The following is a 16981-nucleotide window of genomic DNA, read 5'->3' on the forward strand; positions in this document are numbered from 1 at the left end:
ATCACCATGTTCCTCACAAATGTTATGGAGCACACAGAAGGTCAGTGCAATCTTCTTGCTCAGCTCCAGCTTGCAGTCGTTTCTTTTTAGGAGGCACCTCCATAAAAATCTCCCAAAAGACATCTCCACAACCGATCGTGCACTGCTCAGCCTGTAAATTGTATGTGTGCTGTTCAGGGGTCAGTCTGCCAGTGTCGGAAAAGGGCTTCATGAGCCAATTCTGCATGGGGTATGCCGGATCACCGATCAGGTAATGTACAACATCACAGCCAGAGATGGTCACTTTGTTTTGCCCTAGTAATTCCCCATCACTTAGGGCCTCCCACAAATGTGACTGTCGTAGCACTCTGGCATCATGCACACTCCCTGGATAGCCAACACAAACATCCCAGAAAAGACCTTTGCCATCCACAACTGCTTGCAGAACGATAGAATGCCAGCCTTTACGATTAAAATAGTCTCGTGGATAATCCTCTGGTGCAATTATTGGAATGTGGCTGCCATCAATTGCACCCACACACTGTGGAACTCTCCAACGATTATTAAAGAAAGTGGCCATTTCTAGCAACTTTTCAGCATCAGGAAATCTTATGTGGATGGGAAGGAGTATTGTGATGACTGTGTTGCAGAATTCCTGAACACAATTAAAAACAGTGCTGAGGCCTACTCCAAAAAGATGGCTGATTGTCCTGTATTCAACACCTGTGGCGAGTTTCCAAATGGCAATTGCCACACGCTTCCGGATTGGGACACACACGGTAGTTTGTGTTTCTTCTCCCCATGGCATGCTTGACCTGACTGCAGATGTACTCAAACGATTCTGGGGATACGCGGAAATTCTGCATGAATTGTAACGGGGTGAAATCCAGAACAATTGTGTCCCACCAGTGGTCAGATCGTGGGTATGCCCACATTACTGGTGACCTCTGCCTTGCCTTCAGCTGCAAGATTGCCTGTAAAGATAAATAAATAAATATATATATATATATATAAAAGTTTCATTTATGGCCAATATGTATATTTTCTATAAAGTATACTGTGCAGTATAAATACTATAAAAACAGTTGAGCTGTAACAGTGAAGCATTTATTAATTCATCTATAAGTACTACTTATAAGACAGGGCTACTTTATTTATAAGGTTTTATTCAGTCTTTTTAGGTTCATTGTGTTTTCAGACAACTTATTTTCATAGCCTTCTTGTCCAGTGAAAACCATGTATAAATCTAAATTTGGACATTTTTTTTAATAGGCTTCACATTACATCTGCAGTAATAGTAAAAACATAATAATAATAATAATAATAATAATAATAATAAAGCCTATTATGGCTTACAACACTGACACTGGTCACATTTTTCTGCAGATTATCTAGTTTTATTACTGTGAGTGGTTTTTGCTTGTAACATAACGTTACATACAGTTTTTACAAAACGGCGTCGTTATACTTATTCAACCAATGCTTAATACATATTTATTTAACTACAATGTGATTGATTATCAGCAAAGTCGATGCTAGGAGGTTAGCAACATGCTGAGGCTAAAATATAAATCTAAGGCTAAAGTCGGCATCTTATTGTTAAAAATAAATGTTATGTACATGCCGTTACTCTCGCTTGTAATCTCCGTCTGTACAAATAATGGCGAGCCGCGCGAACACGTTGGATCCGCCGTGTTTGGATGCCGATGTAGGTCCGCAAAGCCATGAACATCAATAGCAAAGCAACGTCCGCCATTGTTGATGATGTGTTTGTGTTTGGCGCCGCCGTGCTAACGTTGCTGGGAAAGATGAGACGTAGCTGTGACGTAAGACCTGGCTCTGCGCTGGCTCTTTTAGCCTGTGGAAAAGCAAATCGGTTCTTTGGAGGCTCGTCAGTCGAACCAACTCCGAACCGGCACTAGCTCTAGCTCCGAACCAGCACCTGGTTCTTGTTGGTGGAAAAGGGGCTGGTGGAAATAAATAGCAGTATTTAAATCTCTAGCACTCTTACTATCCTCAATTAAGGTTTGGATGCATGTCTCTAATTCTGAAATCTTCTCCGTCAACCTAATTGTCTCCTTACATTTATCACATATAAATCCTATATTGTCGACAGAGAAGGCTATGCTAAACATGTGACATGAAGTGCAGGTGACAATAACAGGACAAGACATTACTCACCGTGTTTGTTGACTGATTCTTACTCACCTGAGCTTTTTATGAACTCAAAGGCGCGCGAGAGAAAAATAAATAAATAAAAATAGCTGAGCGCACGTGGCGCGTTAACAGGCTAGCGAATTACTAGCGTGTTGTGTTAGTAGTAACGGAAGCTAGCGATGTCAGGTTAATCTGAGATGTTGGGTAAGATGTATTTTAGTATACATCCAGAAATTGTAGTAAATGATGGTTCAAAACAAAGAAATACGAGGCTTAAACGGAGCTTACAGCACCGAAGCAAACACACTCACAGCAGGCAGCGAGGCAGACAGCAAGACCATCAGACCAGCAGCTGATGCTAATGCTGACGCTAACGCTGACTCTTCATCTTCCGTCCCCTTCCGTCTCTCACTCGGCTCCTCCTCCACTGCCTCGCTTCGGTCCCGAGTCAAAGACAGGGTCACGAAAAATAAGTACAGACTTAACATACCTTACTTGCTTCATGAATCTGATTCCTACATTATATATATTGCAGACCTAGAACATAGGTTCCTTGTATTATAAGCTTTACGTTGTCATTACGTTGTTCACATTTATTTGCTGGCTAGCAAGCGTACCGGTATTAGCATACATCAACTTCGACGGTAGGGGTGTCGAAATTAATCGTTTCCAAGATGCATCGCGATGCAGACGAGGACGATTCGGTATCGGTTCAGTAATAGACCATAACCGATTATAATGACACTTTTCTTACGTCGCGTACGTGCTTTATCGTAGGGAGGTGAGACGCGAGTGCGAGAAAATAAAAAATGCTCCAACTACTTTAAATGCCTACATCTGGGCACATTTAGGCTTTTATGAGCAACCTGGTGAGCACGACCTGCAGAAGACACGCGCTGTGTGTGCTCATGTCACGCACAAATAGAATATGCAGGAGGTAATACCACAAACTTGATAAACCACGTTAGCCGTTTTCACCGCGAGCTGTTAACGCCTGGCAGAGTCTGACTGCTTTAGAGATGCGCGGATGAGCTCCAACGCCGAATCCACAGCCAAAAATAAATCATCCCCCGCCCCAATAACTTTCTCTGATTAAAGTATCCGCACCCGATGGTCAAATTACAATTATTCTGTGTTGTTACGCGTGATTATAAATGGATGATAGTCACCTTCAACAGCGGATTTGGCGACGGTTGATGCGCCTGTCGCATCCCATCTTTCTTTCTTTTATGAACGCGTCAATATTTTTTTATATAAAGTTGAAATGATCATATCTCCGTTTTTACTTGGTCTATCAACACAAAACAAAAAGTAGAATAGAGTTTCAAGCCAGCACTTTCGACAGAAGTGGACGTCAGCGCTCAACGTGACTTTGTTTTTATGCGTCGACGTCTTAAACTGGTCATGTGACTTGATCACGATGGTGTGATCGGCGACCCGGAAGAGTTAATGGTAACATAATGAGCGCTGCTTTTAAATGACAAAATGTATTTGACAGATTTTCCTTTTCTTAATGGCATAAACAAGCATTACTCCCTTGAAACTTAAACCGGAATGTCACTGTTTCTGTCACTGCGACTTCCCGAACAGGCGAGCACACACGCACAGCCGCGCACACATCACTTTTGAAGTAAAATTTAAGGATGTGGGGCATCGCGATGCATCGTGATATGGAATTGAACTGAACTGATGACATGATAATCGTAATCGAACCGAACCGTGAGACCAGTGTCTGTTCACACCCCTATTGGACGGTAATGAAGTTAAAGTAAAAAACAAACTGATTTCTTTCAAGCAATCGCCCGCTGTTACCTGTATTCTCCTCTTGACTGTCTGGCTCTTCCTCTTGTCAAGGCAGGGTGCTGCTGTCATTGACTGAGGGAACTCCACCGGTAACGTCGATGTTGACGCCACACACTCCACTTTCCCGTCCTCCGCTTATCCCCCAGAACGGGGGCAGTTGATAGGGCATTGCTAAACAGTTGCCAAGGTGTTCTGGGTGGTTGCTAGGCGGTTATAATAATAATAATAATAATAATAATTCGTTACATTTATATAGCGCTTTTTCTGAGACCTCAAAGCGCTTTACATAGATGGGGGAATCTCCTCAACCACCACCAATGTGCAGCATCCACTTGGATGATGCGACGGCAGCCATATTGCGCCAGAACGCCCACCACACACCAGCTTACTGGTGGAGAGGAGACAGTGATGAAGCCAATCAGTATATGGGGATGATTAGGAGGCCATGATGGACAGAGGCCAAGGGGCAAATTTGGCCAGGATGCCGGGGTTACACCCCTACTCTTTTTCGAAGGACATCCTGGGATTTTTAATGACCACAGAGAGTCAGGACCTCGGTTTAACGTCTCATCCGAAGGACGGTGCTCTTTTGGCAGTATAGTGTCCCCTTTAGGACCCACACAGACCACAGGGTGAGCACCCCCTGCTGGCCTCACTAACAAGTTCCAGCAGCAACCTGGTTTTCCCAGGAGGTCTCCCATCCAGGTACTAACCAGGCTCAGCCCTGCTTAGCTTCAGTGGGCAACCAGTCTTGGGCTACAGGGTGATATGGCTGCTGACAACCGCCGGTAAGACAGTAATATACAGTAAGACAGTTGCTAGGTAAGACAGTAAGACAGCTAGGCGGTTGCTAGGGTGTCTTGGGTGGTTGCTATGAAGATTTTAGGCCATTACCAAGGGGCAACATTCTGATCTGAAAAATGAAGCCTACCCGGAAGTGCGAAAAACTGCAATACATCGAAAATCCGCTAGGGGAAGGTCCCAAAAGGGAGCAAATGTCCATAGCCCCCATGTTAAAATGTCCGTTTTCACAGCATAAATTCATGGTTTTACAGGTTGGTCCCATGGACTTTTACTGTATTTTTCGATAGCTTCCGAGTGCCTGACAACGGCGAGGGTAGTGAATTTTTTTCTAACTCGTTAGTTTAGATAGTATTTAGATATAAAATGTATGACAATAAGGGCGTGGTTAACTTTGATTGACAGCTTGATTGACAGTTGAAAGGCAGCGCCACGGAGAATGACAACATAAGAAGCGCCATTTTTTAATACAGTTGACATATAATACTACTGTTTCTGTATCATGAAATGTAGTTTTAAGAGTTTTTCAGGCGAGAATGTAGTTGTTTAAAGCTCAAATCTGTGGTTTGTTTATAAAGATTTATGAAAATTGTATCCAGTTGTGAGATCCAGCGATGATGACCGGGCGCTCGGCGCATGTACCCCGCCTGGAACAGCTTTTCATCGGCTAGACGTTCTGAGGTTTGGCGCGGACTCTGGCGTCTCTGTAGTGGTTAAACATGAGATATAATTAATCTTGTCTATATCTAACGGGCGATTTTTGGTCTCGTCACTCTCGTGAATCTATAATTTCTTCCCTGGGCAATCGTTTTGGCTGAGGGGAAGTTTCATAACTTTATAAGCTATATTTAACTTGTACCGTTGTATGGTTAGACTAGATCGCGCGCATGACTTTTTATGTTTGACTAAATTGTTTGCCTTATTTGTATAGCTTCTTGTAACTTTACCTTTTACTTATACATTTATAATAGCTAATATTGATAAAACTGAAATTTAACAAAAAGAGACTGGGTTGAGTTGTCATTTTAAATTTTAATACAACGAATATGATCTGTAATGTTGTTTACTGCTGTTTAGTACAAATGCACATATTGCCTGGACCATATTAAAATGTTTAATATTTTTATATTATATTTTAAACGAAAAGAGATAACGTTAGGTTTGTGTTTTATATTTCGTTTTGTTATAAATAGGCAAACGTTATGTGCAGTGAATATAATCAATACGCGTTGCCTGAACCACATTTGTGTGGCTATAATGTTTAAGATTTCTTTAAATGAAAACGAAAAGAGTTAGTATGGTGTTTTATAACATATTTCGTTGCCTAAAATATACACAGAGATAACCGGAGTAGCACAGCGAGCTGAGTGACGCGCGCTGCGTCAGAAGGTGGGCGGGGTTAGGGTTTCCCAAGATTTTCCAAGATGGCGCCGCCCATACCCCCCATAAACGGCTTCAAACCCGTTCTTCAGAAAGTCTATGGGTGACGTCACAGACGCTTTGTCCATATTTTTTACAGTCTATGGCCATTACTTATTGGCTGCTCGATAATATAAATCCTCTGAGGGAGAGAGAGAGGGAGGGACGCAGGGGTGTCGGGTGCCCTTTGTGTCTGTGTGTGTGAAAACGTCGGTTTGGATTTGAATTTTTTAGAACTCCCCAATGTTAAAGCCCATGTTGCAGGTTAGAGTACCCGGTAAGCCAATGTATAGAAAACTAATGTAGGAACTAGATTTAAATATAAACATATACTTATAAAACGCTATTTAGGCTTCTGGAGTCGTTTTTGTGAGAAAAATTAACTTCCGCATTTGAAAACCGCCGAACCGGAAGTGACGTAATGGGAGGGAGAGCAGTCAAAGTAAACAATAGGAAAGCAATGGATCGCAATGACAGCTCGGAAGCTAAGGAAATTGTAGCCTAAATGTTGACTCGAATGATATATATAATTGATATATATGATGATATCATATAATTATGACCCTGATATGAAGCCAAGTGAGCAGGACAGGCCAGGATTAGACAGAACAACGGTGAGTTGTGGTGTGAGGAGAACAGGGCGAGAGAACAGTGTTAGCTTATAGATGTATTCACGTTAGCCGACGATATGTATAACACTATGCTCAGATCACAATACTGTACAGATTATTATCATCATGTATCAGGCAATAGCAAAGCTAGTATTGGACCCTTACCTGCATGTGTTGTGTGTGTCAGCCATTAGGAGACAGTTTCCAGAGGAAGAGGGACTTTATAAAGGCTTTGAATTGACCCATTTGGTGACGATGAATAAAGAAAATTATCACAATCACAACTGTCTTACTGTATATTACTGTCTTACTTTATATATAGAAACAGCCAACACAAACATTAAAGTGGGTTTGTACAGATTGAAAATGAATTATAGAACATAATATATTATTTATAATAATAATAATAAGTGTAGGCAGCAGACTAATAACAAACACATAAATGCATTACATTACAAGTTTATGTAGGATATGTTAATGAATTAAATTAAGACAAGGCACATTTTGTAAAACAGATGTACAATAAGTGATCTCTGACAGATCCGCGAGCGTCATGTTTCCCGCTGGCGGCCGAACCACATGCTGACGGCGGACCGTCACCGGGCGACCCGATGAAGGAGCCGGGACAGTGTGCACATATCGCCGGGATTATAATCATCCGGTCTATAGTGAATGCTACACACTACCGCGTTATTCAAAGCAGAAGTGAAGTCCCGTCTCTTACCCTGCACAAAACGAATGCTATGGTGTTGCTAGGTGGTTGCTATGTTGTTCTGGGTGGTTGCTAGGCGGTTGCTAGGCAGTTGCCAGGCAGTTGCCAAGGTGTTCTGGGTGGTTGCTAGGCGGTATCCACCCAGAACACCCTAACAACTGCCTAGCAACCATCCAGAACACCCTAGCAACCACCTAGCAACTGCCTAGCAACCACTAACAAGACAGCTAATGAAATAAATAGGACGCCTTGACATGAAGACGCCTTGACAGGTTCCTAGGGCGTTGCTAGGCAGTTGCTATGGTATTCTGGGTGGTTGCTAGGGCGTTGCTAGGCAGTTGCTAGGGTGTTCTGGGTGGTTGCTAGGCGATTGCTAGGGTATTCTTGGTGTTGCTAGGCGGTTGCTATGTTTTTCTGGGTGGTTGCTAGGCGGTTGCTAGGCAGTTGCCAAGGTGTTCTGGGTGGTTGCTAGGCGGTTGCTAGGCAGTTGCTAGGGTATTCTGGGTGGTTGCTAGGGCATTGCTAGGCAGTTGCTATGGTATTCTGGGTGGTTGCTAGGGCGTTGCTAGGCAGTTGTAATGGTATTCTGTGTGGTTGCTAGGGCGTTGCTAGGCAGTTGCTAGGGTGTTCTGGGTGGTTGCTAGGTGGTTGCTATGTTGTTCTGGGTGGTTGCTAGGCGGTTGCTAGGCAGTTGCCAAGGTGTTCTGGGTGGTTGCTAGGCGGTTGCTAGGCAGTTGCTATGGTATTCTGGGTGGTTGCAACCAGACAGTTGGTGTCTGGCACATGGAGCCAGAATAAAATTTTCTGCAAGTTAGCTGCACAATAGTAGTGAATAAAACTGGGGAGAGCTAGTCCCCCCACCCCTCTGAAGTAAGCCTTTATTAACTCTTGGAACTTTATTCTTCCAGATGAAGGAGGTAATGGATGTGTTAACTGATTGAAAAAATTATTTAGTCAGGAATAATGGTAGACATTGAAACAAATACAAATACTGTGGGAGTACGTTCATCTTCACCGATTGTACCCTCCCTGCAATAATAATAATAATATGTTTATTTTTTATAGCGCCTTTCAAGAACCCAAGGTCGCTTCACAAAATAATACAAATAGTAGACAGACAAAAGAAACAAACAATCAGCTTATTAGGCTATATCAAGCAAACAAACAGAAAAGCAGATGGAAACAAGCAAACACTACAAATAATGAACATAAATCAAAGATGACAAACATATAAGCCTTTTTAGCAACATATACATTTCAGCAAAGTATAGTCCAATAGTCAGAGGTAGACTGCTCCACCTTTGAAAGTCAGCTTTCATTTGGTTAACTAAAGGTGTAAAATAAGCCCCAAGAAGAGAGGTGAAGGAACGCTTAATGTTTATTCCAAGATATTTGAAACCAGAATGTGTTAAGTGAAAGGGGACTGCTTCTTGTTTAATTTGCATTGCCAAATTATTAATGGGGAAGCATTCACTTTTCTGATAATTAAGTTATTATAGATTTTGAATAATAGATATTTAAGTTTCTTAATAGACTTAAGAGGAAGACCAGAATAAAGTGAATTGCAGTAATCAAGCCTCAACGTTATAAAGGCATGGATAAGCCTTTCTGCATCAGGCAGTAATAGAGAGGGTAATAGAGAGGGTCGAAGTCTGCCAATATTTCTGAGGTGGAAAAACACAGCTTTCGAGACCATTTTAATATGGGCATCAAATGTCAGCTGTGAAAATAAAGCCAAGATTACACACTAGAGATAATGTAGACACTAAGTCGGTCACACAAGAAATGCCACACAAGAGACTTGTGAAGATTTTTTATTGTTTTTTACTCAAAAAATTGAGAAGATCAGACGTGAAATAGTACCTGTACATTCCTGTTCATTAATTAATCCTGCGCTGTCTAATATTTTTTCTAACTTTGAACCAGTTTCACCAGCGCAGCTGGCAGATATTGTCCCTAAAATGAACAGAGGTAGCTGTAGACTGGATGTTCTACCTACTCATCTTTTTAAAGATGTTTTTCCTACTGTGAGTTCTAGCCTAACAGCTATAATTAACAGTTCTCTAATGAACGGAGTGGTATCTAATAGTTTTAAACATGCAATTCTTCATCCCTTGTTAAAAAAACCTAACTTGGATCATACAGTATATCACAACTATAGGCCAATTTCTAAATTGCCATTTATTTCGAAAATTTTAGAGAAAGTGGTCTATTCACAGCTATATTCATATCTGAATACTTATAATATTTTAGATACATTCCAGTCAGGTTTTAGGACCTGTCATAGTACAGAATCGGCACTGCTCAAGGTTACTAATAATATATTATCATCGTTGGACTCTGGATCACATGTTGTTCTGGTTTTATTGGATCTGAGCGCTGCCTTTGATACTATAGATCATGAAATTCTTCTCAATCGTCTGGAGTGTTGGGTTGGTGTGCAGGGTATAGCTCTTCAGTGGTTTGCTTCGTATTTAAAAGGCAGGACAGTTGCTGTGAATCTGGGAGACTTCTCTTCCACATTGGCCCCTTTAGTCTGTGGTGTCCCTCAGGGGTCGATTTTGGGACCGTTGCTGTCGCTCTACATGCTTCCTTTAAGCAGTGTTTTTCAAAAGTATAGCATTTCATATCATTGCTATGCTGACGATCTCCAATTCTACTTTCCTGTGAGGCTAGATAAAACCTGTTCGTTGGACAAAGCACAGGAATGTTACAGTGACATTAAACTCTGGTTATCTAGCAGCTTTCTCCAATTAAATGAGAGTAAAACTGAGGTTTTGATTGTAGGCTCTCCTGTCTCATCTAGCTTTCCTGATCATTTGGGTTCTTTATCCCTAAAGACTGAGAATCATGTAAGGAGTTTAGGGGTAATCATGGACTCATCACTTAACTTTAAGAAACAGATTGGTGCCGTTGTCAAAGGAAGCTTTTTTAACCTGAGATCAATTGCTAAAGTAAAGCATTTTTTATCCAGTAAGGATTTAGAAATTGTAGTTCATTCTTTTATTACATCTAAGCTTGATTACTGCAATTCTTTATATATCGGTCTCCCCCAGACTCTGCTTGTCCGCTACAGTTAGTGCAGAATGCAGCGGCAAGGCTTTTAACGGGGGTGCGAAAGAGAGAACATATTACTCCGGTACTGCAATCCCTACATTGGCTTCCGGTCAAATTTAGGATTGATTTTAAAATTCTCTTGTTTGTTTACAAGGCATTGTCAGGCCTTGCCCCCCAGTACATCAGTGATCTTATAGTTCCTTACTCTCCTTTTAGAGTTCTCAGGTCCTCTGATCAACGACTTTTAAAGGTACCTCGTTGTAATTTAAAATCAAAAGGAGATCGTGCTTTTTCCGTGGTAGGTCCCAAACTCTGGAATAGTCTCCCATTCCATGTGAGGTCAGCCCCATCGATTACAACTTTTAAGTCTTATTTAAAAACGTATTTATTTTCTTTAGCTTTTGAATAAAGTACGTTTGTTTTGTTGTATGACTTTCATGTTATTATTTTGTAAAGCACTTTGGGGCAACGTCTGTTGTTTAAAAAATGTGCTATATAAATAAAGTTGCTTGCTTGCTTGCTTGCTAAGTCAGAGTCAGTAAACAGATTGAGATTATTATATTTAAGAGTATTTCTGAGAAGTTTTATACATACGGCCCCTGACCTGCAGTCTGAACGTAGCCTTAAAGAGCTCTGGGTTGGCGAGGTTGATGTGAACCGTTGTTTAAATACCACTTCACAATTGTCAATAGTTGTGTTTAATGTTATTTAACTTATTTTGTTACCTTTCATTATACATGGCATTTTACATGTTTAATGTAATACTTGTTACTGTTCTGTTGGCATATTGATAAAATAAAAAAATAAAAAAAGTAAAAAAATTGGCAGGTGATTTTTCACTTTATCTGTCATAATACATCAGTACACAATATAACAATTTTAATATTAAAATATAAATTGTATGTTATACAGTATTTTGTTATTTTTGCAAAGTGTACTATTTTCGAACTCTTTTATGGGTTGCTTATTTAACTAGGACTAACAAATGTGCAAGTGACTGAATGTCCCCAAACTAAATTATTCATCAGTACACTAACACAGTTCAATAATATATTACATACCAATATGGTATATTTTATTATTCAAGAAAGAGTGTCAAAAAGACAACAAATAAATTGCATTCGTATGTTTTATTAACCTGGGAACAGTATGCATTCAACAATTTTGTTTATTTAATTCAATCCAAAATATTATGAACAAGGTCTTTGGCTGGATTCAAACCCACATGTTGAAGAGGGCCTGCAATAGGAAACAGTGTAATATAAATGCAGGATTATTCAGCACATAAACTTGAATCACTAAGCAAACATTAGAAAAGTAGTCTCTCTGAAAGTCCCTTCTTATTTTTTCTCCTCTCTCTTTTTCTTCCCTTCTTCCATGTATTTAATGGACTATTGGTCCCCAGTTTATGATCTGATCTAACTGCAGTCATGATATCACCACTTCAAGATCACTGTCAGAAGGTTTAAAGTGTTTACAGTTTAAGAAAGGCTTATTGAGTCTTTCACCTGAGGGTCGTTTTACAGTGTTCATTGGAACTGTAATTATATTGCACACAAAAGGACTCTTATTTTGAAAGAGTGACAGACTGACGTCATTTTTGAGGAAGTGCTCTAGCTGCATCGCACAGTTCAATGACAGAAGATCACCGGGGCCACAGCACGTGCCTTTTTTCCTGCTAGATATTTTTTATAATTGGTCAATAATGGCATAGATATTTACATGTGAGTTACTTCTTTCTTTTGACTATATAAATAAGAATTTATTTATTTATTTATTTTAAAAATGAATGAAACTACGAAGCAAGGAGGGTGCACACGTACTCTTGCATTAACTGTGTGCTCTGCAGCCATTGGTGGCACTTTTCAGTATGGCTATAATATTTCTATCATTAATGCACCCACATCTTATATTCAGAAGTTCATTAATGAGACCTGTATGGAGAGATGGGGTACAGCTCTTGAGCCTAGTCAGGTGACACTGATATGGACCTTTATTGTTTCCACTTACACACTCGGAGGACTTTTGGGATCCCTGCTTGCTGGCCCAATGGCTATTAAGTTTGGACGGAAGGGTTCCCTTCTGCTGAACAACAGCTTTGTCTTTCTGAGTGCAGTCCTGGCTCTGAGCAGTCGCTCGGCTGAGTCCTTTGAGATGATCATTCTGGCACGTCTGCTTGTGGGGGTAAATGCTGGTGTTAGTATGAACGTCCAGCCCATGTACTTCGGAGAAAGTGCACCTATGAACCTGAGAGGTGCCGTTGCCTTTTCTTCTGCTGTTTTCACTGCTCTAGGGATCCTGGTGGGCCAGATAATGGGTCTGACTGAAGTTTTGGGGAGTGAGTTTCTCTGGCCTTATCTACTGGCAAGCAATGCTCTCCCCGGACTAGTACAGCTGATCACCTTGCCCTGGTTTCCAGAGAGCCCACGTTACTTGCTCATTGACCGAGGGGATAGAGAGGCGTGCGGTCAGGCCCTGAAACGCCTCAGAGAGTGCAGTGTTTTCACTGAAGAGATGGAAGAGATTCTCCAGGAGCGTGCGGGAGCGGGTGATGCCCATGCCAAGACACTGTGGGAACTGATCCGAGACAGAAGTCTCCGCAGGCAGCTCTGCATTGTAATGGCTGCCAGCAGTGCCATGATGCTGTGTGGAAATGATTCCATTTACTTCTACGCCTCCTATATCTTTCAGGAAGCCGGTATTCCAAAGGACAAGATTCAGTATGTCACAATCGGCACGGGTGCCTGTGAGTTCACTTCCGCTTTGGCCTGTAATCTACTGATCGAGAATGTTGGACGCAGGTTACTCCTCGCAGGCGGGTATCTGTTCATGGCTTGCTGGGCGGTGGTCTTCACTGTTGCTCTCTCGCTGGAGGGCAAAGTGGCCGGCATGCCGTATCTGAGTATGGCCTGCGTGTTCGCCTACATCTTCAGTTTTGGTATGGGTCCCGCAGGAGTCACCGGGATCCTCCCAGCCGAGCTCTTTGACCAGCTGACACGTCCCGCAGCTTACATGGTTGCCGGATCCATGATGTGGCTTAATCTCTTCATCATAGGAACGGCGTTTCCATTCATAGTTAATGGCCTGGGACAGTTCTGCTTCATTCCCTTCTGCGCTGTTTGTGTGGCTGCTTGTCTTTTTATCAGTTTCACTTTACCTGAAACCAAAGGGAGGACACTGGCAGAGATCACTGAGGAGTGGAATAAGAAAGATACAGCTAATGGACGTCCTAAATATAGTCAACAATTGCAAAGTCTGACTGATCCACCAGAATGCCAAGAGATTGAGAAGATCTGAGTGAAATCTGGCTCAATTCTGCTTTTACTTTTATCAGTTTGACTCTGTAATTGGTTTCCTACTTGTTTCTATTTTGACACAAATTTTTTTTCTTAATTTATTCGTAATTTATTCAAAATTAGTGAGAATGGCATATGTTTTTCAAAACTAAATGAAACCTGCATGAATACAAAAAAAAAAAAAAATACAAGTTGATGCATAATTTATTTTGTTTTGTTTTTTGTTTTTACGTCAAGGTAATGTCACTGTAACTATCTCTTTCTTAATGTTTTTACTTTCTGCCGTGACGCACTTTGAGCTGGATGTAAAATTTGATTCTCTATTTCCGGGATACAGTTTTTTGTTAACTGGTTGTTTTTATTTTTTTACTATTTCCCAGAATACTTGAATCTTCATGCCTGCAAAAGTGAAATGCAATTTGCACTCATGTATTTACCTCGTTCTGTGTCTCCAATGCAAGATTGTTCATTATTTATAAAAGAGTTACTTCTTTTGAAAGCCACACCCAAAGAGCAGTGCACTGTATTACCCTGTGGCTTGCATTTGTCAGAGATCAAGATCTCTGTATGAGAGAAAGTTATTTGCTTGATGTACCAGCAGATGGCACTATATCACCATCATTGTTTTCTTCTGTCTGTACTGTATGTCTTCTCAATCAACCAAAACAAGAATATTCACAGCATGCCATTGCGTTTAGATGTAAAAGAAGACAATCTGTATCAACACAAAATAACATTAATTTGTGCCTTAGAGTTTCACATATGTTCTGCCTACTAACCTGCCTATGTTATCTACAAAGTAATATAACCTATATTCAACCAAATGAAATGGAATATTCTATCCAAATGTTTTGAATTGCATGATGATTAATCATTTGTCCTAATTCTTATAATTCATGTGTAAGAACTTTGTTAAATCAAAATGCTGTTTTTATGAGGGTATATTCTACTCAGTTTGTAGCTAGTAAAAAATAAGTTGCTTGATGAAAGAGTCTCACTGTTTCTTCCATTGATGATTGATATGATTAAGCTAGGCATTTTTTTGCACATGATAAATGATACTTTGCATGTAATTGCATTCAATGTGTAATGTGTAACAACTGGCCACTACAGTGCATTGGAAAATATACATAACCGGAAATAAGGGAGATGTACTATTTCAAAACGGAAGTGAGTCACGAAGCAAGTAAATAATATCTCTTGACAATAATTACCAATCTCAATAAATCTGTTGATTAGCAGATTATTTTGGATGAGTTCATTTAGAGAGTGTTGTGACTGTGGTGGCTTAGTTGTCACATTTATGTGCCAGTCTTTGTCTTCAGCAGTAAAAAAGGTGGACATTTTCAACTGCTTTTCATAGGCAAGACTTTGAGGTACAATATGAGAAGTCATCATTGCTGTCAAAGTTTGACATCTTGCCCCACTTTCCCTAATTATATATATGATTAACATATTTAACTGATTATAGCTGAACTATAGTCACACATCAAGGCACGTCTCATAAAGCCAGCGGCCTTTGCAAAGGTCAGCGGGGCTGAGGTGCAGACAGAAATAAAGCAGCACTGATTGGAAGCATGTGGAAATGGAAATGCACACACACACACACACACACACACACACACACACACACACACCGCTCCTGTTATCTCTTGCTTTTTGGTTGTTTAAGTTGGAGTAATTTCCCCTCGCTGAGAGCTGCCTTTCTTTGTATTTTATTACAGAAATATGGAGTTACTGATACACTAGAGCACTTTGCAGAAATCCATTAGGAGCTGTGACCTTTTTCTAACCCTGCTTTGAAACATTAAAAGAGCACAAAGCAAGTAGAGCTTTGGTTGTGTGACCTTGAGTCGCTGTTATTATGCTGATATCATGTTTGTTTTACAGTGTATTAGCATAATAGACTTCTGTAGTAGGGTTAGGGTTAGGTAGTAAGTAGTAAATCATAAATGTTTTCCTATGTATAAGAAACAATAGATCAAATATATCATGATAAAGTGAGAAAATGGTAAGAAATAGATCGCTCTTAGATAGCGAGATGTTTTTGAAATGTTTATTGAACATGGAACATGGATTCTATGGACACTTCAGATTTGTCTTTCTGTTTTATTAGGATCATATTTTAAGATATCAGTGCAGGTTTCTTTCAGTTAAAACAGCTGATTGATTGATTAATTCTGATTGATTTTATTTGACCCTTTTGTTTAAAATACGATACAGCTTACAGGGGGAGGGGGGACAGAGCAAGTGGCAGAAAATCAAGCAATCAATCATCACATCCATATATGTATTAAATAGAACCATCAAGACAAAACAGTTAAATATTGTCATACTAAGATTGGCAACTGAGCCATTTTTTCAGTGCCTGCTTAAAACCTCCAAAACTTCTGATCATCTTTAGATTTACTGGCAACCTGTTCCACAAGCTTGTTGCTACATACAAAAATGACTCTTAACTCTAGGAGGTACAAAATCAGTAGAGCTGCCCCTGGTGGAGTAGCTGTGAACATCTCTCACTCTATTAAAATAATTTATAAAATAATTGGGGACAGCCCCATGCATAGTCCTATGTACCATACACAGGTGAATCTGAGAGACTCGATCTTCTACTTTTAACCACCCAATAGTCTCAAAATGAGAAATATCAAGATGAGATCTCATGGGGAGGTTCAAAATAAGCCTTATAACCTTATTTTGAGCAGTCTGAAGCCTATGTTTCAGGTGCTTTAAGACACCATTGTACCAAGAGCAACATGCATAGTCAAAATAAGGCTGAATTAGAGCACTTGCCAGAGTTAACATCGCTTTCTTGTCCAGAAACCTTGAGATTCTGGTCAAGAAACGTACTCTTTGATTTACCTTGGTAAGTACCTTTTGCACTTGGCCCACTCCAGACAAGTGGCAATCCAGCACACGACCTAGGTAACTAACTGAGTCCTTTACATTAATCTCATTATCTCCAACTAAAACCTTAAAACCAGGCGATCTTTTCAGTTTCATTTTTGACCCAAACAGTATGGCTTCCGTTTTCCCTAAGTGGGAACATGGAACGATAGCGATAATGATTAAGCGATAGCCTATTGTCTGACATCCACCTGCTGACATTTGATAGTTCGACAATGAGAGTTCTTTCAACTATGTTC

General features: G+C 40.4%; 1 protein-coding gene across 1 annotated transcript; it reads left to right on the plus strand.

The window, feature by feature from the left end:
* Nucleotides 1–11672: 11672 nt before the first annotated feature.
* LOC311306323 (solute carrier family 2, facilitated glucose transporter member 11) lies at nt 11673–15327 on the plus strand. Its single transcript, XM_084434657.1, has one exon. The coding sequence runs from the start codon at nt 12325–12327 to the stop codon at nt 13834–13836; it is 1512 nt and encodes a 503-aa protein (XP_084290783.1). The 5' UTR covers nt 11673–12324; the 3' UTR covers nt 13837–15327.
* The last annotated feature ends 1654 nt before the right edge of the window (nt 15328–16981 follow it).

Source organism: Rutilus rutilus (assembly GCF_951802725.1).
Source record: "Rutilus rutilus genome assembly, chromosome: 16".
Classification (NCBI taxonomy): Eukaryota; Metazoa; Chordata; class Actinopteri; order Cypriniformes; family Leuciscidae; genus Rutilus; species Rutilus rutilus.